This window comes from Hippocampus bargibanti, linkage group LG22 (assembly GCF_051943395.1).
Source record: "Hippocampus bargibanti isolate YZ-2025 linkage group LG22, ASM5194339v1, whole genome shotgun sequence".
NCBI classification, from domain to species: Eukaryota; Metazoa; Chordata; class Actinopteri; order Syngnathiformes; family Syngnathidae; genus Hippocampus; species Hippocampus bargibanti.
In genome coordinates this window covers 2,297,309-2,322,890 of record NC_142755.1, presented here as the reverse complement: position 1 = coordinate 2,322,890, position 25,582 = coordinate 2,297,309, and the positions used below count along the sequence as shown (strand labels likewise).

At 39.3% G+C, this 25,582-nt stretch overlaps 1 protein-coding gene and 1 long non-coding RNA gene across 2 annotated transcripts; one reads left to right on the top strand and one right to left on the bottom strand.

The window, feature by feature from the left end:
* Positions 1–391: 391 nt before the first annotated feature.
* On the top strand, positions 392–3,743 carry LOC148881583 (uncharacterized). Its single transcript, XR_016113737.1, has 4 exons — positions 392–585; positions 1,508–1,647; positions 1,740–1,784; positions 3,634–3,743. It is a non-coding gene; the product is annotated as an uncharacterized LOC148881583 (long non-coding RNA).
* LOC148881582 (uncharacterized) lies at positions 3,063–24,121 on the bottom strand. The gene is made up of 23 exons (XM_088989158.1): positions 23,815–24,121; positions 23,062–23,264; positions 22,857–22,961; positions 22,690–22,785; positions 22,507–22,617; positions 22,290–22,413; positions 21,832–22,207; positions 21,673–21,740; positions 21,331–21,580; positions 21,076–21,254; positions 20,778–21,000; positions 20,569–20,711; positions 20,401–20,492; positions 20,178–20,329; positions 19,935–20,080; positions 19,646–19,871; positions 19,260–19,577; positions 19,003–19,145; positions 4,367–4,616; positions 4,194–4,300; positions 3,874–4,123; positions 3,712–3,803; positions 3,063–3,645 (listed from the first exon to the last, which is right to left on the bottom strand). Exons 1-23 carry the CDS (start codon positions 23,852–23,854, stop codon positions 3,638–3,640), a joined length of 3,702 nt encoding a protein of 1,233 aa, XP_088845284.1. The 5' UTR covers positions 23,855–24,121; the 3' UTR covers positions 3,063–3,637.
* Between the last annotated feature and the right edge of the window lie 1,461 nt (positions 24,122–25,582).

Genomic DNA, 25,582 nt, shown 5'->3' with positions numbered 1-25,582 from the left:
TCGTTGTCAGATTTGAAAACGCTAATTATTTATTTTTTATTAACTATTTATTCGAGTTAAATATTTTAGAAAAGTATTGTAAATGTAATATTTAAGTTAGTTTCATGTCAAATTAAATGTATTTCGAAGAATGGTCAACGTTTCCTTTCGTGAATGCGTGGAAATGCATACTAATAAAGTTCGGCAGAAAAAAAGGCTATTGTAGTAATTATTTCTATCTATTTCTTATTTCGCTCTTTCTTTTTTTGATAACTCACATTTTATTTTATTTTTTTTCATGGCTTGCTGTATTATTCTTGACTTAAAAAACACGTTGGAATAATTCACCCCTGCAAAAAAACAACCGGAAGTGAAAGCTCCACCGGAACCGGAAGCAGTGAAATGTTTGGCGTAGCGGCGCGGACGTTTAAACTTTGTTCGGTGTGCTTGAAATGCATAATCTAAACTGCAAGTTATTTTTATCGCTCGAACACGAATAGCGTCCTTATTTATATTTGACACTCGCGTGGGTGTCCAGAAGGAAAGAACGTCGTCTCGGCGTAGGCTGCTTGTCCGTCCAAATCAGCTGCGGACATTTTGTCACAGGTATGTACGCACGTTTTCCTTGCATGTTGACAATCTATTGAATGTGCGCGAATGAACATTGCTCACTCCTTTTGTGTTATATTTTGCATGACAGGATGACGTAGTTTTCACTCAATGGAAGTTTCATCTGGCTAGCTAATAGATAGCTAAGAGTTAGCTAGCCTGTCTGCCTGCTATGGCTTGTGTTTGACATTTCGACTGATCTTAACACGAACGCAACGTGCTGTACTGCACTACACCAGCCAATACTTTGCTTATGCGTTTAAATGACATTGGTGTGGCCAAGAAAGAAAAAAAAACATTATTTAATTACCTATTTCATGCTGTTTGATTAGATTTTTTTTGCTCGCTGTGATTATTTTCTCATGGAAAGTGGACTGTTGGGGTCATCTTGCAACACAGACGACAAATACTTGTTACTACGTACGTGTTATAGGTTGTTTAAGCAACTGACATGTTTCGGTGTGTACTTCCGCCTTCGCTCTGCTCTGGCCACGCCCATTTTTAATACAACCGGGTTCGTCAGAGCAAATGCGGTTGTATAAAAATGTACACAAAGTCAAAAGAAGATTAATAACAGGTGAGAGTTCGTTAATCTAATTTTCTGGTCTGGTTTGAGGCTTATGTCGGAATTTGATACCTTACTTTAAAGAGAAGACAAGAAAAAAACGGTTGGCAAGGGTTTATTAAGACTGACTTGTAAGAATTATTCCTACTCGTTGAAGGGACTTCTGCCTTGATTAAAAGGCCGATGGGATAAATAGCGCCACCTGGTGGACAAAAGTTAAACCGACATGATTTTTACAGTCAAGTAACAATCAGTGTGGTACAAGTTTTTATTTTTAATCTTTTTTAGGGGGGGGCGTTAAACATTAATGAATAATCATTTAAGTCAGCGTTGGGCGGCCATTTTGTCTTTCAGTGTCCACCATTTCACGAGGTCCGCAGATGCCACCATCTTCTTCGATCAGGTGCGATGATTGCGTACTTTAAAAAAGCACGACGTTGAGGAAAACTGCAACAGAAGCACTAACTTGGTCAAAGTTTGGTACGACGCTGCTGGTTAGTACTATTTTATGAACAGAATATCAATTTTCATCGGTCAAGTTGCATTTGAATGAGTGTGGGTGTTTTTTTTTTTCCTGACTTGACAGGAGGTGGGACGAGCTGGACACTTCCACGATGACCAGCAAGACAAGGTAAGAAACTTTAACGGTGTGGAAATTAGGTAGTTGCTACTAAAAGGCATTTTGATTTGGAGCCGCCATTTTATTTGAACTGTGCAACTGTAGGGAAAAAAAGACGACGATTAACACACATGGATGTTGGGTTTGGTTAGGAATGACATAGAATAAAATATACATTTATAAAATAAAAAAAATAAGTTGTAAACTTACCTTCTGCCGAACAGATTTTCTTCAAAGTCAAGGAATTAGTACCAAAAAATGTAAAATAATGTTAAAATTACCTTAACTATACACGCAGATTTGCGTGAAAGTTGTCCAAATTATTGAGTTGATTTAACATTTATGTAGTATATCGTCGACCAATGTATAGTAAGGCATTTTTAGCGCCCCCCCCCCCCAAAAAAAAAAAAAAAAACACAATTTTTAGTCTGAAAAAAATTACCATGTACTGTAAGGCATTTTTTAGTTGAAAAAAAAACAACAACCATGTATAGTATGCCATTTTTAGCCCGAAAAAAAAATACCATATACATGTAGTATATAATAAGGCATTTTTTGCCTGAAAAACACGACAATGTATAGTAAAGCACTTTTAGCCCCCAAAAAACGACCATGTATAGTATGCGGTTTTTAGCCGAAAGAAATTACCATGTATATAAAAAGGCATTTTTAGCCAGAAAAAAAAATACAATGTATAGTATGCCATTTTTACCCCAAATAAATTACCATGTACTGTATATCATAAGGCATTTTCAGCCCGAAAAAAACCCCCACCATATATATATATATATATATATATATATATATATATATATATATATATATATATATATATATATATATATATATATATATATATATATATATGCCAGTTTTAGCCTGAAAAAATTACCATGTATAGTATGCCGTTTTCAGGTGCATGTAAAAAAATTACTATGTATATAAAAAGGCATTTTTAGCCTGAAAAAAAAAAACGACCATGTATAGTAAGGAGTTTTTAGCCCTTAAAAAATTACTATGTATATCATAAGGCATTTTTAGCCTAAAAAAGATCATGTATAATAGTATGGCATTTTTTAGCAGAAAAAAATGTATAGTAAGGGATTTTGAAAAGCGCTTGTAAATTACAATTTATAGATTTATATGTAAATGAATGTAATAAAGTAAATGTATTTTACTGGCGAAAAAAAAAAAAGACACCACAATTGCAGTTCACAAAGTCGCCACCGGGGGGCGTAGTTTCACTCAATTGTTTTTTTAAATAAGTCATTGTCACAAACATTTTTTCCCTTTTCAGAGGATTTATTGAGAACGATTCATCTGTACAAAGTGTGAAATTGACACATGACAACTTACAACAGGACATGACGAATCAGACAAATACCTCGACGGTGATAAAAATGATGATAGGCATAAACATTGAAATAAAAATTCAATAAATTACCTCCAAAACTTTGGATCACAGACAGCCAACATGAATTATTTTTGTTTTAAATAAATAGAACTCTGCTTAAGACGTCCGATGCGTTGAAGAAAGATTTCACTCCTTTTAGCACTTGACAAGACAAATGTTAGAAAATGAAGTAGAAAGGTCATTGATTGATTGATTGGACAAGTGACATGTTTGTCATGTACAATAAAAAAAAAAAACATGGTGGACGTTTGTAAAAAAAAAAAAAAAAAAAAAATAGTGATTCCGGGAGGAAGCCCAGCACGTCCCTGTCCCCGTCCCCGTCCCTTTTGGAGTGTCTTCGCTTGTCAAATGCACCCGAATATGGCGTTGGCGCACAGGAGGACCAAGTCACAATTGCTTCAGGGGAGAATCTCTCACGTTAACATTCTTCTTGTTCTTCTTCTCCAGAATTTTACGACTCTGGAACGGACAGAAAGCAAGTTTGACGTGACTTCTTTGGACGGCGGCCTCCCAAAAAGCACTCACCCGTGTCGTCCGCCGCGGCGTCGGACGACAGGTACGCGTCGCCGAATATCTTGAGGAGCTGGTCGAAATACTTGCACTCCTGTTTGTCGCCTCTGCGGGACGGCGAGACGCCATCAGAGCCGGCCGGCCGGCAGGGGGCGGCGCCGGATGCCGGACGCTTACCTCCTGCCGTCCAGGAAGTGTCGGAAGCCGTACTTGAGCCTCTTGATTCGGGTCTGGCACTGCTCAGGAGTGCGCTGGTAACCTTGGCCGGCCAAGGCCTCGGAGAGCCGCGTGTAGATGTGCTTGTTCTTGGCGCAAGCCTGCACGTCTTCGCTCCCCCACGCGTTCAGCAGAACCTCCGTCTCGCCGTCGCTCCACGGGTGCTTGGAGTTGTCTGACAGCCACTGGTTGCCGGGGGTAACGACAAAATCTGGAGGGGGGCGGGTTCAAAATTCGACTGGCTGACATTTTTATTTGAAGGCGGCGGAGGAGCTTTTCACCTCCGATGGGCTCAAAGGTGTCGTCGGGTTCACCCAGCGGCGAGCCGCTGCACTTTAAATCCCGACGGAAGATTTCCTCCATCTCTCGGAAGAACTTGAAGTCCTGCCTGAGACGCAAATCGCATCGTTTTAATTCCACTCTTTCTTTTTTTTTCTCATCGCAGGAAACCGACTTTTCGTGGAGGAAGCCGTATTTCAGGCGCTTGATGCGAGTGTAGCATTGCTCGGTGGTCCTGGCGTAACCTCGGTTGCCCATCTTCTCCGAGATGAACTCAAAAACGTGGCGGTTCTTCAGGCAGCCCCTCAGCGTCGTCTGCACGTTGTCGCCACCCCAGATTTGGAGCAGCGTCAGCGTCTCCCGGTCAGACCACGGAGACTTCTTGCTCGGGTCGGGAAGCAGGTGGCTGGTGGACGGCTGATCGTCTAAAATAAGGTAAGGCGTTTTAGGCGTGAAAAAGACCCTGTAGAGTAAGGCTTTTTTAGGCGTAAAAAAGACCACTTATAGTAAGGCGTTTTTAGGTGTAAAAAAGACCACTTATAGTAAGGCTTTTTTAGGCAAAAAAAAGACCACTTATAGTAAGGCGTTTTAGGCGTAAAACAGACCACTTATAGTAAGGCGTTTTTAGGTGTAAAAAAGACCACTTATAGTAAGGCGTTTTTAGCCGAAAAAAAGACCACGTATAGTAAGGCGTTTTTAGGCAAAAAAAGACCACTTATAGTAAGGCGTTTTTAGGCGTAAAAAAGACCACTTATAGTAAGGCTTTTTTTAGGCAAAAAAAGACCACTTATAGTAAGCCGTTTTTAGGCAAAAAAAAAAAACACTTACAGTAAGGCTTTTTTTAGGCAAAAAAATACCACTTATAGTAAGGCGTTTTAGGTGTAAAAAAAGACACCTTATACTAAGGCTTTTTTAGGCAAAAAAAGACCACTTATAGTAAGGCGTTTTTAGGCAAAAAAAAAACCACTTACAGTAAGGCTTTTTTTAGGCGTAAAAAAGACCACTTATAGTAAGGCGTTTTTAGGCAAAAAAAAAAAACTTACAGTAAGGCTTTTTTTAGGCAAAAAAAGACCACTTATAGTAAGGCGTTTTAGGTGTAAAAAAGATCACTTATAGTAAGGCTTTTTTAGGCGTAAAAAAGACCACTTATAGTAAGGCTTTTTTAGGCAAAAAAAGACCACTTATAGTAAGGCTTTTTTTAGGCAAAAAAAGACCATTTATAGTAAGGCTTTTTTAGGCAAAAAAGACCACTTATAGTAAGGTGTTTTTAGGCGTAAAAAAGACCACTTATAGTAAGGCTTTTTTAGGCAAAAAAGACCACTTATAGTAAGGCTTTTTTAGGCAAAAAAAGACCACTTATAGTAAGGCTTTTTTTAGGCAAAAAAAGACCATTTATAGTAAGGCTTTTTTTAGGCGTAAAAAAGACCATTTATAGTAAGGCTTTTTTTAGGCGTAAAAAAGACCATTTATAGTAAGGCTTTTTTAGGCAAAAAAAGACCACTTATAGTAAGGCTTTTTTAGGCGAAAAAAGACCACCTATAGTAAGGCTTTTTTTAGGCAAAAAAAGACCATTTATAGTAAGGCGTTTTAGGTGTAAAAAAGACCATTTATAGTAAGGCTTTTTTTAGGCGTAAAAAAGACCATTTATAGTAAGGCTTTTTTAGGCAAAAAAAGACCACTTATAGTAAGGCTTTTTTAGGCAAAAAAAGACCACCTATAGTAAGGCTTTTTTTAGGCAAAAAAAGACCATTTATAGTAAGGCGTTTTAGGTGTAAAAAAGACCATTTATAGTAAGGTGTTTTTAGGCAAAAAAAGACCACTTATAGTAAGGCGTTTTTAGCCGAAAAAAAGACCACGTATAGTAAGGCGTTTTTAGGCAAAAAAAGACCACTTATAGTAAGGCGTTTTTAGGCGTAAAAAAGACCACTTATAGTAAGGCTTTTTTTAGGCAAAAAAAGACCATTTATAGTAAGGCGTTTTAGGTGTAAAAAAGACCATTTATAGTAAGGTGTTTTTAGGCTAAAAAAGACCACTTATAGTAAGGCGTTTTTAGGCAAAAAAAGACCACCTTTAAGGCGAAAAAAGACCACTTATAGTAAGGCTTTTTTAGGCAAAAAAAGACCATTTATAGTAAGGTGTTTTTAGGCGTAAAAAAGACCACTTATAGTAAGGCTTTTTTAGGCAAAAAAGACCACTTATAGTAAGGCTTTTTTTAGGCAAAAAAAGACCATTTATAGTAAGGTGTTTTTAGGCAAAAAAAGACAACTTATAGTAAGGCGTTTTAGGCGTAAAAAAGACCACTTATAGTAAGGCGTTTTTAGGCGTAAAAAAGACCACTTATAGTTAGGGGTAAAAAAGACCACTTATAGTAAGGCTTTTTTAGGCAAAAAAAGACCACTTATAGTAAGGCTTTTATTAGGCAAAAAAAGACCATTTATAGTAAGGCTTTTTTTTAGGCAAAAAAAGACCATTTATAGTAAGGCGTTTTAGGTGTAAAAAAGACCACTTATAGTAAGGCTTTTTTAGGCAAAAAAAGACCACTTATAGTAAGGCTTTTTTGGCGTAAAAAAGACCACTTATAGTAAGGCTTTTTAGGCAAAAAAAAGACCACTTATAGTAAGGCGTTTTTAGGTGTAAAAAAGACCACTTATAGTAAGGCGTTTTTAGGTGTAAAAAAGACCACTTATAGTAAGGCGTTTTTAGGCGTAAAAAAGACCACTTATAGTTAGGGGTAAAAAAGACCACTTATAGTAAGGCTTTTTTAGGCAAAAAAAGACCACTTATAGTAAGGCTTTTATTAGGCAAAAAAAGACCATTTATAGTAAGGCTTTTTTTTAGGCAAAAAAAGACCATTTATAGTAAGGCTTTTTTAGGCAAAAAAAGACCACTTATAGTAAGGCTTTTTTTAGGCAAAAAAAGACCATTTATAGTAAGGCGTTTTAGGTGTAAAAAAGACCACTTATAGTAAGGCTTTTTTAGGCAAAAAAAGACCACTTATAGTAAGGCGTTTTTAGGCGTAAAAAAGACCACTTATAGTAAGGCGTTTTTAGGCAAAAAAAGACCACTTATAGTAAGGCGTTTTAGGCGTAAAAAAGACCACTTATAGTAAGGCTTTTTTAGGCAAAAAAAGACCACCTATAGTAAGGCTTTTTAAGGCGTAAAAAAGACCACTTATAGTAAGGTGTTTTAGGCGAAAAAAGACCACTTATAGTAAGGCTTTTTTAGGCAAAAAAAGACCATTTATAGTAAGGCGTTTTAGGTGTAAAAAAGACCACTTATAGTAAGGCTTTTTTTAGGCAAAAAAAGACCGCTTATAGTAAGGCGTTTTTAGGTGTAAAAAAGACCACTTATAGTAAGGCGTTTTTAGGTGTAAAAAAGACCACTTATAGTAAGGCTTAAAAAGCCTTACTATAAGTGGTCTTTTTTACGCCTAAAAACGCCTTACTTACTATACTTGATCTTTTTTACGCCTAAAACGCCTTACTATAAATGGTCTTTTTTTGCCTAAAAAAAGCCTTACTATAGGTGGTCTTTTTACGCCTAAAAAAGCCTTACTATAAGTGGTCTTTTTTACGCCTAAACGCCTTACTTAGTGGTCTTTTTTCCACTTAAAGGCGATGTTGGGCGTAAAAAAGACCATGTGTAGTAAGGCCCCAAGTTGGATTCGAACCAGCACCGCCTGCACCCAAAGCCAATGAGTGTACCACTGGACCACCACTCACAGTTAGAAACACTGCACTAGTAAGGCGGTTTTAGGCCTAAAAACGCCTTACTATACATGGTGTTTTTTTTGGGGCTTAAAAACGCCTTAAGACTATGTAGTCGCTCAGCAGTGCATTGTTTCTAACTGTTACTTGTGGTCCAGTGGTACACTCATTGGCTTTGGGTGCAGGCGGTGCTGGTTCGAATCCAACTTGGGGACTTACTACACATGGTCTTTTTTACGCCCTACTTCGCCTTTAAGCGTATAAAAGACCATGTATAGTAAGGCGTTTTTTAGGTGGAAAAAAGGCCACTTATAGTAAGGCTTTTTAGGCGTAAAAAAGACCACTTATAGTAAGGCGTTTTTAGGCAAAAAAAGACCATGTATGGTAAGGCGTTTTAGGCGTAAAAAAGACCACTTATAGTAAGGCTTTTTTAAGCCTTACTATAAGTGGTCTTTTTTACGCCTAAAAAGCCTTACTATAAGTGGTCTTTTTTACACCTAAAACGCCTTACTATAAATGGTCTTTTTTACGCCTAAAAAAAGCCTTACTATAAGTGGTCTTTTTTACGCCTAAAAACGCCTTACTATAAATGGTCTTTTTTTACGCAAAAAACGCCTTACTATACATGGTCTTTTTTACGCCTAAAACGCCTTACTATAAGTGGTCTTTTTTACGCCTAAAAACGCCTTACTATAAATGGTCTTTTTTACGCCTAAAACGCCTTACTATAAGTGGTCTTTTTTACGCCTAAAAACGCCTTACTATAAATGGTCTTTTTTTACGCAAAAAACGCCTTACTATACATGGTCTTTTTTACGCCTAAAAACGCCTTACTATAAGTGGTCTTTTTTTGCCTAAAAAAGCCTTACTATAAGTGGTCTTTTTTTGCCTAAAAACGCCTTACTATAAGTGGTCTTTTTTACGCCTAAAAACGCCTTACTATAAGTGGTCTTTTTTTGCCTAATAAAAGCCTTACTATAAGTGGTCTTTTTTTGCCTAAAAAAGCCTTACTATAAGTGGTCTTTTTTACCCCTAACTATAAGTGGTCTTTTTTACGCCTAAAAACGCCTTACTATAAGTGGTCTTTTTTACACCTAAAAACGCCTTACTATAAGTGGTCTTTTTTTGCCTAAAAAAGCCTTACTATAAGTGGTCTTTTTTACACCTAAAACGCCTTACTATAAATGGTCTTTTTTTGCCTAAAAAAAGCCTTACTATAAGTGGTCTTTTTTTGCCTAAAAAAGCCTTACTATAAGTGGTCTTTTTTACGCCTAAAACGCCTTACTATAAATGGTCTTTTTTTGCCTAAAAACGCCTTACTATAAGTGGTCTTTTTTACGCCTAAAACGCCTTACTATAAGTGGTCTTTTTTTGCCTAAAAAAGCCTTACTATAAGTGGTCTTTTTTACACCTAAAACGCCTTACTATAAATGGTCTTTTTTTGCCTAAAAAAAGCCTTACTATAAGTGGTCTTTTTTTGCCTAAAAAAGCCTTACTATAAGTGGTCTTTTTTACACCTAAAACGCCTTACTATAAATGGTCTTTTTTTGCCTAAAAAAAGCCTTACTATAAATGGTCTTTTTTTGCCTAAAAAAAGCCTTACTATAAGTGGTCTTTTTTTGCCTAAAAAAGCCTTACTATAAGTGGTCTTTTTTACGCCTAAAACGCCTTACTATAAGTGGTCTTTTTTTGCCTAAAAAAGCCTTACTATAAGTGGTCTTTTTTTGCCTAAAAACGCCTTACTATAAGTGGTCTTTTTTACGCCTAAAAACGCCTTACTATAAGTGGTCTTTTTTTGCCTAATAAAAGCCTTACTATAAGTGGTCTTTTTTTGCCTAAAAAAGCCTTACTATAAGTGGTCTTTTTTACCCCTAACTATAAGTGGTCTTTTTTACGCCTAAAAACGCCTTACTATAAGTGGTCTTTTTTACACCTAAAACGCCTTACTATAAATGGTCTTTTTTTGCCTAAAAAAAGCCTTACTATAAGTGGTCTTTTTTTGCCTAAAAAAGCCTTACTATAAGTGGTCTTTTTTACCCCTAACTATAAGTGGTCTTTTTTACGCCTAAAAAGCCTTACTATAAGTGATCTTTTTTTGCCTAAAAACGCCTTACTATAAGTGGTCTTTTTTATGCCTAAAAACGCCTTACTATAAGTGGTCTTTTTTTGCCTAAAAAAGCCTTACTACAAGTGGTCTTTTTTTGCCTAAAAACGCCTTACTATAAGTGGTCTTTTTTACGCCTAAAAACGCCTTACTATAAGTGGTCTTTTTTTGCCTAATAAAAGCCTTACTATAAGTGGTCTTTTTTTGCCTAAAAAAGCCTTACTATAAGTGGTCTTTTTTACCCCTAACTATAAGTGGTCTTTTTTACGCCTAAAAACGCCTTACTATAAGTGGTCTTTTTTTGCCTAAAAAAAGCCTTACTATAAGTGGTCTTTTTTTGCCTAAAAAAGCCTTACTATAAGTGGTCTTTTTTACACCTAAAACGCCTTACTATAAATGGTCTTTTTTTGCCTAAAAAAAGCCTTACTATAAGTGGTCTTTTTTTGCCTAAAAAAGCCTTACTATAAGTGGTCTTTTTTACGCCTAAAACGCCTTACTATAAATGGTCTTTTTTTGCCTAAAAACGCCTTACTATAAGTGGTCTTTTTTACGCCTAAAAACGCCTTACTATAAGTGGTCTTTTTTTGCCTAAAAAAGCCTTACTATAAGTGGTCTTTTTTACGCCTAAAAAAGCCTTACTATAAGTGGTCTTTTTTACGCCTAAAACGCCTTACTATAAGTGGTCTTTTTTACGCCTAAAAACGCCTTACTATAAGTGGTCTTTTTTTGCCTAAAAAAGCCTTACTATAAGTGGTCTTTTTTACGCCTAAAACGCCTTACTATAAGTGGTCTTTTTTTGCCTAAAAACGCCTTACTATAAGTGGTCTTTTTTACGCCTAAAAACGCCTTACTATAAGTGGTCTTTTTTTGCCTAATAAAAGCCTTACTATAAGTGGTCTTTTTTTGCCTAAAAAAGCCTTACTATAAGTGGTCTTTTTTACCCCTAACTATAAGTGGTCTTTTTTACGCCTAAAAACGCCTTACTATAAGTGGTCTTTTTTACACCTAAAAACGCCTTACTATAAGTGGTCTTTTTTACACCTAAAAACGCCTTACTATAAGTGGTCTTTTTTTTGCCTAAAAAGCCTTACTATAAGTGGTCTTTTTTACGCCAAAAAAGCCTTACTATAAGTGGTCTTTTTTTGCCTAAAAAAGCCTTACTATAAGTGGTCTTTTTTACACCTAAAACGCCTTACTATAAATGGTCTTTTTTTGCCTAAAAAAAAGCCTTACTATAAATGGTCTTTTTTTGCCTAATAAAAGCCTTACTATAAGTGGTCTTTTTTTGCCTAAAAAAGCCTTACTATAAGTGGTCTTTTTTACCCCTAACTATAAGTGGTCTTTTTTACGCCTAAAAACGCCTTACTATAAGTGGTCTTTTTTACACCTAAAAACGCCTTACTATAAGTGGTCTTTTTTACACCTAAACACGCCTTACTATAAGTGGTCTTTTTTTTGCCTAAAAAGCCTTACTATAAGTGGTCTTTTTTACGCCAAAAAAGCCTTACTATAAGTGGTCTTTTTTTGCCTAAAAACGCCTTACTATAAGTGGTCTTTTTTACACCTAAAAACGCCTTACTATAAGTGGTCTTTTTTTTGCCTAAAAAAGCCTTACTATAAGTGGTCTTTTTTTGCCTAAAAACGCCTTACTATAAGTGGTCTTTTTTACGCCTAAAAACGCCTTACTATAAGTGGTCTTTTTTTGCCTAATAAAAGCCTTACTATAAGTGGTCTTTTTTTGCCTAAAAAAGCCTTACTATAAGTGGTCTTTTTTACCCCTAACTATAAGTGGTCTTTTTTACGCCTAAAAACGCCTTACTATAAGTGGTCTTTTTTACACCTAAAAACGCCTTACTATAAGTGGTCTTTTTTACGCCTAAAAAGCCTTACTATAAGTGGTCTTTTTTTGCCTAAAAAAAGCCTTACTATAAGTGGTCTTTTTTACACCTAAAAACGCCTTACTATAAGTGGTCTTTTTTACACCTAAAAACGCCTTACTATAAGTGGTCTTTTTTTTGCCTAAAAAGCCTTACTATAAGTGGTCTTTTTTACGCCTAAAAAGCCTTACTATAAGTGGTCTTTTTTTGCCTAAAAAAAGCCTTACTATAAGTGGTCTTTTTTTGCCTAAAAAAGCCTTACTATAAGTGGTCTTTTTTTGCCTAAAAAAGCCTTACTATAAGTGGTCTTTTTTACACCTAAAACGCCTTACTATAAATGGTCTTTTTTTGCCTAAAAAAAGCCTTACTATAAATGGTCTTTTTTTGCCTAAAAAAAGCCTTACTATAAGTGGTCTTTTTTTGCCTAAAAAAGCCTTACTATAAGTGGTCTTTTTTACCCCTAACTATAAGTGGTCTTTTTTTGCCTAAAAAAGCCTTACTATAAGTGGTCTTTTTTACGCCTAAAACGCCTTACTATAAATGGTCTTTTTTTGCCTAAAAACGCCTTACTATAAGTGGTCTTTTTTACGCCTAAAAACGCCTTACTATAAGTGGTCTTTTTTTGCCTAAAAAAGCCTTACTATAAGTGGTCTTTTTTACGCCTAAAAACGCCTTACTATAAGTGGTCTTTTTTTGCCTAAAAAAGCCTTACTATAAGTGGTCTTTTTTACGCCTAAAACGCCTTACTATAAGTGGTCTTTTTTATGCCTAAAAACGCCTTACTATAAGTGGTCTTTTTTACGCCTAAAACGCCTTACTATAAGTGGTCTTTTTACGCCTAAAAACGCCTTACTATAAGTGGTCTTTTTTACGCCTAAAAACGCCTTACTATAAGTGGTCTTTTTTACGCCTAAAAAGTCTTACTATAAGTGGTCTTTTTTACGCCTAAAAAGCCTTACTATAAGTGGTCTTTTTTTGCCTAAAAAAGCCTTACTATAAGTGGTCTTTTTTACACCTAAAACGCCTTACTATAAATGGTCTTTTTTTGCCTAAAAAAAGCCTTACTATAAATGGTCTTTTTTTGCCTAAAAAAAGCCTTACTATAAGTGGTCTTTTTTACGCCTAAAAAGCCTTACTATAAGTGGTCTTTTTTACGCCTAAAAACGCCTTACTATAAGTGGTCTTTTTTTTGCCTAAAAAAAGCCTTACTATAAGTGGTCTTTTTTTGCCTAAAAACGCCTTACTATAAGTGGTCTTTTTTTGCCTAAAAAAGCCTTACTATAAGTGGTCTTTTTTACGCCTAAAAACGCCTTACTATAAGTGGTCTTTTTTTGCCTAAAAAAGCCTTACTATAAGTGGTCTTTTTTACGCCTAAAAACGCCTTACTATAAGTGGTCTTTTTTTGCCTAAAAACGCCTTACTATAAGTGGTCTTTTTTACGCCTAAAAACGCCTTACAATAAGTCGTCTTTTTTTGCCTAAAAAAAGCCTTACTATAAGTGGTCTTTTTTACGCCTAAAAACGCCTTACTATAAGTGGTCTTTTTTACGCCTAAAACGCCTTACTATAAGTGGTCTTTTTTACGCCTAAAACGCCTTACTATAAGTGGTCTTTTTACGCCTAAAAACGCCTTACTATAAGTGGTCTTTTTTACGCCTAAAACGCCTTACTATAAGTGGTCTTTTTTACGCCTAAAACGCCTTACTATAAGTGGTCTTTTTTACGCCTAAAAACGCCTTACTATAAGTGGTCTTTTTTACGCCTAAAAACGCCTTACTATAAGTGGTCTTTTTTACGCCTAAAAAAAGCCTTACTATAAGTGGTCTTTTTTTGCCTAAAAACGCCTTACTATAAGTGGTCTTTTTTGCCTAAAAAAGCCTTACTATAAGTGGTCTTTTTTTGCCTAAAAAAGCCTTACTATAAGTGGTCTTTTTTACGCCTAAAAACGCCTTACTATAAGTGGTCTTTTTTACGCCTAAAAACGCCTTACTATAAGTGGTCTTTTTTTGCCTAAAAACGCCTTACTATAAGTGGTCTTTTTTTGCCTAAAAAAAGCCTTACTATAAGTGGTCTTTTTTACGCCTAAAAACGCCTTACTATAAGTGGTCTTTTTTTGCCTAAAAACGCCTTACTATAAGTGGTCTTTTTTTGCCTAAAAAAAGCCTTACTATAAGTGGTCTTTTTTACGCCTAAAAACGCCTTACTATAAGTGGTCTTTTTTTGCCTAAAAAAAGCCTTACTATAAGTGGTCTTTTTTTGCCTAAAAACGCCTTACTATAAGTGGTCTTTTTTACGCCTAAAAACGCCTTACTATAAGTGGTCTTTTTTTACGCCTAAAAAAGCCTTACTATAAGTGGTCTTTTTTACACCTAAAAACGCCTTACTATAAGTGGTCTTTTTTACGCCTAAAAACGCCTTACTATAAGTGGTCTTTTTTACGCCTAAAAACGCCTTACTATAAGTGGTCTTTTTTTTTGCCTAAAAACGCCTTACTATAAGTGGTCTTTTTTACGCCTAAAAACGCCTTACTATAAGTGGTCTTTTTTACGCCTAAAAACGCCTTACGATAAGTGGTCTTTTTTTGCCTAAAAACGCCTTACTATAAATGGTCTTTTTTACGCAAAAAACGCCTTACTATACGTGGTCTTTTTTACGCCTAAAAACGCCTTACTATACATGGTCTTTTTTACGCCTAAAACGCCTTACTATAAGTGGTCTTTTTTACGTCTAAAAACGCCTTACTATAAGTGGTCTTTTTTTGCCTAAAAACGCCTTACTATAAGTGGTCTTTTTTTGCCTAAAAAAAGCCTTACTATAAGTGGTCTTTTTTACGCCTAAAAACGCCTTACTATAAGTGGTCTTTTTTTGCCTAAAAACGCCTTACCATAAATGGTCTTTTTTACGGCTAAAAACGCCTTACTATAAGTGGTCTTTTTTGCCTAAAAACGCTTTACTATAAGTGGTCTTTTTTACGCCTAAAAACGCCTTACTATAAGTGGTCTTTTTTTGCCTAAAAAGCCTTACTATAAGTGGTCTTTTTTACGCCTAAAACGCCTTACTATAAGTGGTCTTTTTTTGCCTAAAAAAAGCCTTACTATAAGTGGTCTTTTTTTGCCTAAAAAGCCTTACTGTAAGCGGTCTTTTTTACGCCTAAAAACGCCTTACTATAAGTGGTCTTTTTTGCCTAAAAAGCCTTACTATAAGTGGTCTTTTTTACGCCTAAAACGCCTTACTATAAGTGGTCCTTTTTTACGCCTAAAAACGCCTTACTATAAGTGGTCTTTTTTACGCCTAAAAACACCTTACTATAAGTGGTCTTTTTTTACACCTAAAAACGCCTTACTATAAGTGGTCTTTTTTATGCCTAAAAAGCCTTACTATAAGTCTTTTTTGCCTAAAAAAGCCTTACTATAAGTGGTCTTTTTTGCCTAAAAAAAGCCTTACTATAAGTGGTCTTTTTTTGCCTAAAAAGCCTTACTATAAGTGGTCTTTTTTACGCCTAAAAACACCTTACTATAAGTGGTCTTTTTTTACACCTAAAAACGCCTTACTATAAGTGGTCTTTTTTACGCCTAAAAAGCCTTACTATAAGTGGTCTTTTTTACGCCTAAAAACGCCTTACTATAAGTGGTCTTTTTTTGCCTAAAAAAGCCTTACTATAAGTGGTCTTTTTTTACGCCTAAAAACGCCTTACTATAAGTGGTCTTTTTTACACCTAAAAACGCCTTACTATAAGTGGTCTTTTTTACGCCTAAAAACGCCTTACTATACACGGTCTTTTTTGGGCTAAAAACGCCTTACTATAAGTGGTCTTTTTTACGCCTAAAAACGCCTTACTATAAGTGGTCTTTTTTACGCCTAAAAACGCCTTACTTACTATACATGGTCTTTTTTACGCCTAAAAACGCCTTACAATAAGTGGTCTTTTTTACGCCTAAAACGCCTTACTATAAGTGGTCTTTTTTTGCCTAAAAACGCCTTACTATAAGTGGTCTTTTTTACGCCTAAAACGCCTTACTATAAGTGGTCGTTTTTTGCCTAAAACCGCCTTACTATAAGTGGTCTTTTTTACGCCTAAAACCGCCTTACTATAAGTGGTCTTTTTTTGCCTAAAAAAAGCCTTACTATAAGTGGTCTTTTTTTGCCTAAAAACGCCTTACTATAAGTGGTCTTTTTTACGCCTAAAAACGCCTTACTATAAGTGGTCTTTTTTTACGCCTAAAAAAGCCTTACTATAAGTGGTCTTTTTTACACCTAAAAACGCCTTACTATAAGTGGTCTTTTTTTACGCCTAAAAAAGCCTTACTATAAGTGGTCTTTTTTACACCTAAAAACACCTTACTATACATGGTCTTTTTTGGGCTAAAAAAGCCTTACTATAAGTGGTCTTTTTTGCCTAAAAAAGCCTTACTATAAATGGTCTTTTTTACGCCTAAAAACACCTAACTATACATGGTCTTTTTTGGGCTAAAAAAGCCTTACTATAAGTGGTCTTTTTTACGCCTAAAAACGCCTTACTATAAGTGGTCTTTTTTACGCCTAAAAACGCCTTACTTACTATACATGGTCTTTTTTACGCCTAAAAACGCCTTACAATAAGTGGTCTTTTTTACGCCTAAAACGCCTTACTATAAGTGGTCTTTTTTTGCCTAAAAACGCCTTACTATAAGTGGTCTTTTTTACGCCTAAAACGCCTTACTATAAGTGGTCGTTTTTTGCCTAAAACCGCCTTACTATAAGTGGTCTTTTTTACGCCTAAAACCGCCTTACTATAAGTGGTCTTTTTTTGCCTAAAAAAAGCCTTACTATAAGTGGTCTTTTTTTGCCTAAAAACGCCTTACTATAAGTGGTCTTTTTTACGCCTAAAAACGCCTTACTATAAGTGGTCTTTTTTTACGCCTAAAAAAGCCTTACTATAAGTGGTCTTTTTTACACCTAAAAACGCCTTACTATAAGTGGTCTTTTTTTACGCCTAAAAAAGCCTTACTATAAGTGGTCTTTTTTACACCTAAAAACACCTTACTATACATGGTCTTTTTTGGGCTAAAAAAGCCTTACTATAAGTGGTCTTTTTTGCCTAAAAACGCCTTACTATAAGTGGTCTTTTTTACGCCTAAAAACGCCTTACTTACTATACATGGTCTTTTTTACGCCTAAAAACGCCTTACAATAAGTGGTCTTTTTTACGCCTAAAACGCCTTACTATAAGTGGTCTTTTTTTGCCTAAAAACGCCTTACTATAAGTGGTCTTTTTTACGCCTAAAACGCCTTACTATAAGTGGTCGTTTTTTGCCTAAAAACGCCTTACTATAAGTGGTCTTTTTTACGCCTAAAACCGCCTTACTATAAGTGGTCTTTTTTTGCCTAAAAACGCCTTACTATAAGTGGTCTTTTTTACACCTAAAAACGCCTTACTATAAGTGGTCTTTTTTTACTCCTAAAAAAGCCTTACTATAAGTGGTCTTTTTTACGCCTAAAAACACCTTACTATACATGGTCTTTTTTGGGCTAAAAAAGCCTTACTATAAATGGTCTTTTTTACGCCTAAAAAAGCCTTACTATAAGTGATCTTTTTTACGCCTAAAAAAGCCTTACTACAAGTGGTCTTTTTTGCCTAAAAAGGCCTTACCATAAGTGGTCTTTTTTGCCTAAAAAAGCCTTACTATAAGTGGTCTTTTTTTGCCTAAAAAGCCTTACTATAAGCGGTCTTTTTTACGCCTAAAAACGCCTTACTAGAAGTGGTCTTTTTTTTGCCTAAAAAGCCTTACTATAAGTGGTCTTTTTTACGCCTAAAACGCCTTACTATAAGTGGTTTTTTTACACCTAAAAACACCTTACTATAAGTGGTCTTTTTTGCCTAAAAAGCCTTACTATAAGTGGTCTTTTTTGGGCTAAAAAAGCCTTACTATAAGTGGTCTTTTTTGCCTAAAAAAGCCTTACTATAAGTGGTCTTTTTTACGCCTAAAACGCCTTACTATAAGTGGTCTTTTTTACACCTCTCATCTCATCTCATCTCATTTTCCGTACCGCTTATTCCTCATTAGGGTCGCGGGGGTTGCTGGAGCCTATCTCAGCTGTCTTCGGGCACGAGGCGGGGGACACCCTGAATTGGTTGCCAGCCAATCGCTTTTTTACACCTAAAAACGCCTTACTATAAGTGGTCTTTTTTGCCTAAAAAAGCCTTACTATAAGTGGTCTTTTTTTGCCTAAAAAGCCTTACTATAAGTGGTCTTTTTTACGCCTAAAAACACCTTACTATAAGTGGTCTTTTTTTACACCTAAAAATGCCTTACTATAAGTGGTCTTTTTTACGCCTAAAAACGCCTTACTATAAGTGGTCTTTTTTTGCCTAAAAAAAGCCTTACTATAAGTGGTCTTTTTTTACACCTAAAAACGCCTTACTATAAGTGGTCTTTTTACACCTAAAAAAGCCTTACTATAAGTGGTCTTTTTTTGCCTAAAAAGCCTTACTATAAGTGGTCTTTTTATGCCTAAAACACCTTACTATAAGTGGTCTTTTTTTACACCTAAAAACGCCTTACTATAAGTGGTCTTTTTACACCTAAAAAAGCCTTACTATAAGTGGTCTTTTTTTGCCTAAAAAGCCTTACTATAAGTGGTCTTTTTATGCCTAAAACACCTTACTATAAGTGGTCTTTTTTTACACCTAAAAACGCCTTACTATAAGTGGTCTTTTTTATGCCTAAAAAGCCTTACTATAAGTGGTCTTTTTTACGCCTAAAAACGCCTTACTATAAGTGGTCTTTTTTGCCTAAAAAAAGCCTTACTATAAGTGGTCTTTTTTTACACCTAAAAACGCCTTACTATAAGTGGTCTTTTTACACCTAAAAACGCCTTACTATAAGTGGTCTTTTTATGCCTAAAACGCCTTACTATAAGTGGTCTTTTTATGCCTAAAACGCCTTACTATAAGTGGTCTTTTTTACACTAACGGCTTACTATACATGGTCTTTTTTTAGCTAAAAACGCCTTACGATACATGGTCTTTTTTTCGCATAAAAAACGCCTCTCTATACGTGGTCTTTTTTCGGCCTAAAAACGCCTTACTATACGTGACCGTGGGGTACGGCGCACCTAATGGATTCAAAGACTAGTGTACTTACAGATGTCGCCATAGGTTTCTTCGAGGGGCGGCAAGGCTATCGATGTCAAAGAAGAGGAAACATCTGCGTCGTTGAAAAGCGAGTTGTCACCCAGAACCGGAGCCAACAGGTTGAAGTAGCGGAAGGCTCCAGATCGACCATTTCTGAAGAAAAAAAAAAAAATTACAATTAAAAAAAAGAAAAAATCACACATGTCATCTTCTTCCTATTATTGTTGTTAGTCGTATTATGATGTTTTCTTTTGTCTTCTCCATTGCCTTCGACTGTTGCAGTAGCGCCTGTAGGTCTTCTTCAGCCGCTTGATCCTGACCTGGCACTGCTCGGCGCTGCGCGTGTAACCGGCGCCGGCAAGCCTCTCGGCGACGTCGGCGTAAACGTGGCCGTTGCGGACGCATGTTTTAAGGCTGTGCTGCACGTCGTCGGTGGCCCAAACCTCCACCAGGGCTTCCGTCTCCCGTTCGCCCCACGGCGCATTGAGCAAATCCGGCGCCGCCCCCTCCCGCTCATCGCCCGGCGGGGTCGCCTCGGTTCGCTCCATCCGGTGGTACAATTTGTCATCGACTCGCCCGGTGGATCTGGAAGACAAAAAAACAAGATGGCGATGACGTTCGGTTGACGACGTCGGCGGGCGTATCGCACTCACGTCTTCCCCTCGTGACTTTTCAGCGTCTTGACTTTCTCGTGGCACTGCTCCGGCGTTTTGGCAAAGCCCAAGTCGCGCAGCCGGTGGGAAATATCGGCGTAAACGTGACCGTTGGGGACAAAACCCGCCAGCGAGCGTTGCACTTCCTCTTCCCCCCAGATGTCCATCAACGCCGACGTCTCCTCGTCCGTCCACGGGCTGACGACGGACAGTCCCGCTTCTCCCTCTGTCCAGAAGCCCCGCCCACTTTGTACATTGACACCTCGCCATTTTTTTAAAAAACGTTTACCTGTTTCAGTCACCGAGTCGCCGCTGGAGTCTTCGGAGATTTCAATGGGGTCCGAGACGGCGGCGGAGGTGGACGGACGCTTGTCCATGATTCGCTCCATCAAATCAAAAAATTTGAAATTGACCTTGTCGGACCCGCCGGAGAGACTGCGAACGAAACATCCAAAGACAAAAAACATGGATTATTTTCAATTTTCACCCCCGCCGCCGGTTGCAAAAGCGAGCTTGTCGTTCCCTGCCGGACCTCCTGCTGTACCGGCACTGCCAGTAGTTGGTCTTGAGCCGCTTGATTCGGGTGTGGCACTGGTCGGCGGTGCGGGTGAAGCCGTGGACGGACAGTTTGTCCGATATTTCGCCGAAAAGGTGGACGTTGAGCGGGTGGCCTTTTGCGTTTTGCTGGTTCGAAAAAGCGGAAATAACGTCTCGCACATTTCCCCAACGTGGATTTGAAAGATTTTTGTGCTTACTTGGGATTCTCCCCAAAGTTCCAGAAGGATGACGGTCTCGTTGTCTGCCCAGGGGACTTTTTTCCTGTCGTCCTGGAGGCTCACGAAAGACACTGAAGGAAAAACGAACATCAGCAGGCTTCAAACATCAAAATTTGGTATTGGCGGCCATTTTATGTTGTGGCGTACCGACATCCGGCGCGGAGCAAGATGGCGAGTCGTTGTCGATCTCAGCGGACGCCTCGTTCAGCGGCGGCGATTGGTGCTCTTTCAGTAAAAACCGCGCCAGCTCGTGGTAAAACTTGCACTGAACTTGCTCCAGGCCTTTCATGCTACGCGACAAAGAAGACAAAAGATGCAACCGCCCCTCCAAAATAAAAGCAAAACAAAACGCCTACTTGTTTTCGTGGCACTGCTTGAAACTGGACTTGAGCCTTTTGAGCCTGGTTTGGCACTGCTCAGGCGTCCTGGAGAAACCTTGAGCGGCCATATTGGTGGAGATGACGGGGAACATGTGCATGATTCTGTTTGCTCCCCGCAACTCCTGCTGTGTCTTTTCTTGCCCCCACGTGTTGATAAGTGCCAGCGTCTCCGCCTCCGTCCACGGCACGTTTCGCGTTCCTTTGAATGGAACGTATTTTTTTTATTTTAGCGGGGGTGTCTGTCAATGTGTGAGCCAAAATGGCGGCAACGTACCCATTTCCTGACTGGTCTGCCCCACAATCTGCAAGTCGTCGTCGCCGTCGTCCCGTGACTCGTCGTCGTCGATCACCTCGTCCACGTCGTACGGCAATGCGGGCGCGGCGGCCGACGCCGGCGCATCCAGCACCCGCTTCATGTGCTCGTAAAAAGTATGTTCCACCCGGGAGGAGCCTCTGAGGGGGGAGGTAAAAAGGACAGCGTTTCAGTTATGGCACGCAAACGAGCGGCGAGGGGAGGCACGTGACTGACTTATTTTGCCGGAATCCTTTTTTCAGCCGCTTGATGCGCGTCTGGCATTGCTCCACCGTCCTCTTGAAGCCCCTCTCGGCCATTTTGTGAGCGATTTGGATGTAAATGTGGCGGTTTTTCAGGCAGCCCCTCAAAGCGCGTTGGACCGAGTCGTTGCCCCAAATGTCCAGTAGGTGAAGCGTCTCTTCTTCCGTCCAGGGAAGTTTGGCGTCGTTTGCCGAGGCGGCGGCGACGGGACCTTCGTGAGCGTCTTACAAAAGCCAGAAAAAACATTGTTAAAGTTATTGTGTGTACTTTTTTAAAGTACATTTTAAAGTAGAACAATATTGGATATATCCAAACCTGTATACTCCCCCCATATGGTGATGAGGGGGGATTCGCCAGAATTGTCATCATCCATTGACGACTCTCTGGCAAAAAACAAAAAACAAAAATGACATTATACATGACATTATTATTATTATTATTATTGTTTCTACAATGGGGGTCTGTTTGTCTTACAAAATGGCCGCCGCGTCCATCCTCTGCTTTGCCGGCGTCTCCACGCTGCCGCTCAACCTCCTCTTCCTGAGCGCCCGCCCCCCCCTAAAACTAAGGCTGAGCTCGTCCGCCCCCCCCACTCCCACTTCCGGGTCGTTGGTCGTCGTAAGGTCGATGGTTTCCTCGCAGGAAATCTGTTTCCTCGCCTCGCGAAGCCTCCCGCTCGCCACCTCCGGGGTGCTCGCCTCAACCGGCGGCCCGATGCCGTCGTGGTGGTCCGACGGTCTCGGGTCTCGGTGGGCGGGCAGATAAGGGGAAGCGTCCGTGGCGGCTTTGCTTCCCGGTGGGATGGACATGGAGGTGAGGATGCAGTCGTCCATAGGCAACAACCTCGGATCTACAAAAATAAACAAAATGGCGGGACAGTGTTACTATATCGCCATGGCAACGAGCGTTTTGTGGGGGTGTTCGTTCATCACCTTTCTCCTCAAAATGTCCGAGGTTTCGGTGGTGTTCAAGTAGAGCCTTCATATCCGCCGGTGGGAAAAAGGACTGTAAACAGTCGCCGAGGAAAGACGGAGCGTCTCCCAGCAAAGCCGCCAGCTGAGCAGAGAGGACAGAGTCACACATTACTTCAATGTACGTGAAAGTGACAAAAAATAAAGAAATCACAGTGCGGATGCTAAAACAAGCCACCTGCGTAAAATCAGGAACCGGGAGCAGCTCCTCTAGTCGGGATATAAACTCCCATACTAGCATCTCCAGCGCCGCGTGATACTTTGGTCCAAAGTAGACGGGAAAAATCTCCTATGGTAGGACAAAATGGCTGCCGCGCTGAAGGATTCTAGGTGGACGGCAGATGACGGCGGATGTTGTTACCTCAAAAAAGTACTTCCTCTCCACTGGATCCTCCAAGAGGGAGTGAACCAGCTCCACAAAGTTCACTTCTGACTCCTCCACCTGGTCGATGGTACTCTTGACCACACGCAACATGGATCCCATTGAAGCAGGCTTGAAATATTAATTTTTTTTTGTGTCTTACTTACATGGTTATCCTTGGCTGTGCTGACGGGCGCTTTGATTCTATCCAGATGGGGCTGCATCGTTTGCATATCCGCCGGCTGCTCACCTCGACACAACTCCAGAACCAGCTGAAGCCACACACACACACGCAAAAGCCACCCAATCTCGTTCAATTGGCCCCATCCGGAAAATCAAGCGTCGAGAGACGGGTTTTTTTTGGTTACCGACCCTGGCCCGGAGTCCCAGAGTAAGCTGAGCCCTCTGGCTGTAGCTCATGAGCTCGGGGACCAGCTCCGTCACCATGGTAACAAACTCCTCCAGCATGCCGTAGTGGTCCACCAGTCCCTGTTGGACGACGCGCCACATCGCAGCCGAAAGTAGCTGCAAGGGTGGGGCCAGGAGGCGGAGGTAATGCACGGGGAGGTCGTTAGCTGGAATAGACAAGAAAACAAAAAGAATGCAATAATTCCAGCAAACAATTCGGACTAATTTTATGACATCATTATTGCACATAAGTGGTGACTGACAATGAGTGTCTTTAAGTTTCAAATGGAGGAGCTTGATTGCTGAATGAAAACAACAACACCACTTCATTTATAAAGGCAAACAAGTCACCACTTCACGACAGATTGAGAGTCATTATTTTTAAACTCCACTTTCAGCATCCCAATTCATTCACACCCAGCAGGCCCCCAAGGCCGCTTCTTGGTTCCCATGGCGACAACAACCGATCCCATAATAGGCCGTCGACGACACAAGGGTCAGCTGATCAGAAACACTAGTAGCCCCGAGGACAGCGCGATGATGCTAGGCAGCCATACCGCACATGCTAATTCGTGTCGCGCATTAGCAAAACACACATTAGCCTGAACGTGAAGGCGCTGGTCGTCACCTAGTTACCCGCAAACTACCCCCAATGATGTCGGCGTCTGAAAAATGAAACAACCCCCGCTTTTTGTCGTAACGTGACAGAAGACCTACCTCGACTGGTGCCATTTTCAGCTCCTCGTTTTATTTCCATTTAGCAGCTGAATGACAAAAAACCGAACGGACCCCACCACCAGTACGTCGAGTGGGGGCACAAAAAACGTGGCAATAATAGCAGTTAGCTTCGCTTTGTAGCGGGTAGCCGCTTCGGGACTCGTGTTTTTAGCTTGGCAAAAAAAAATAGAGGGGGGTAGGAAGAACGGAACAATGGTCGCTGGTCTCATCCGCCTCAGTCCAGATCACAGCAAACCCCCTTTCCTGGTTGGCTGACGAAGACCGGAACGAACCAGTGGTAGCACTCTGTGACGCTAGAGGGCGACACCGCTTTACGTTAACTTCCGGTTTGCTCTGACGTTCAAACTGACTTCAAGGGAATATAAAAATAGTTTGTAAAAAGCATAACGCAACACTGGATAGATTATTGCCACTAGACACATTTATATTCCGTTTTTGGTTTATTGAAATAACTGTTTTATGAAACAAACGGGTGACATGGTTTAACAATCACTTCCGGTATGTGTAAACGTCAGAATTGACCGCAGCAGCAATTTCACAAGACTTTGCATTTATTTAGTTCCGTTCCTTTTTGTTGTTTTCATGAGCTTGAAATAATGTTCCGTTCTGACGAATGATCATAAATATTGCATTCATACACCTTGAAGTTAGTTTTCCCCTCTAAGTAAGAAAAGAAAAACAAAAATAATAAGTGCTTTATTTTCTTTAATAAGACGTGATTGTGATATCAAATGGCTCACAGTGGAACTGTATGGATATCATCTAAATGTATACATATAAATTTAGCTCACTGGCAGTAATGTATTATTTGAAAAAGAAGGAAACCATTTAATCATTTTCACCACTAGAGGTAGACATATACCGATTGATTCTAAGAAGTTCATGCTATAACTCAAAATATCAACAGACCTGCACCACAATATGCCCATAAATTGCCAAAGTCCAAACAACCGCTGGTGCATCTCCACGGCAGCCATTTTGTTACACGACCACATCGATTTTTGGACTCCACCCTTGATCAATAAATATGTATGATGGATTGGATTAGTTTACCTTTATTAGTCTCGCAGTGGAGACATTCACATTTCAAAGCAGCAAAGATATGAAAAGAATGAAAGAAGTTGATGATGGTATACCTAAATTATTATTTGGATATTTGTTGAAATGTATTTATCGTGTAAACCATTTATTTCTCCACCACTGCACTTCCCCGAGTGCAACTCTTCCCTCGGCCTCTATACTAATGAGCAAATTTCCCAGAGTGCCAGCCTACCTTTTAACGATGCTGGCAAGGAACTCGCACATCATTTGCTGTCATGCTCGACGAGTAAGTTAATCCAGCAGGGTGGGACATGAGTGACAAGGCGGTGCAGTAAAGTAGACAGTGTAATAACACCAATCACTTAGTGGAGTTCATTTACAGCATATAAAAAAACAACAAAGGTCAGCGACACCGGCAAGGCTCGGAGGACCGCCTGGTGTTGACTGACGAGAGCGACAGAGCGGGGAAGCGGCTGGATGGCGTGCAGGGACATCCGAGGGTCGTTGGTATGTGTGGGAGCAAGCGTGCTCGGACTTGGCACAAAATGGCGGGCAGGTGGGAGTCAGCTTCCCTTAACTTGCTCAAGTGTGTGTATGTGTGTGTGTGTGGTAATGAGTTTTTCACTTTTGTGTGTGTGTGTGTGATTAGAGACGGTTGGCGGGCGCGAGAGCTTGTCAGAAGTTATCTGGCCATCTCATCTCATCA

Coding starts and splice junctions, on each gene's coding strand:
- LOC148881582 (XM_088989158.1), bottom strand. CDS start 23,854: ATGGAAATAAAACGAGGAGCTGAAAATGGCACCAGTCGAG. Junction 22,208..22,289: donor CGGACATTTTGAGGAGAAAG/GTGATGAACGAA, acceptor TTATTTTTGTAG/ATCCGAGGTTGTTGCCTATG. Junction 20,493..20,568: donor TTGCTCCGCGCCGGATGTCG/GTACGCCACAAC, acceptor TTTTTCCTTCAG/TGTCTTTCGTGAGCCTCCAG.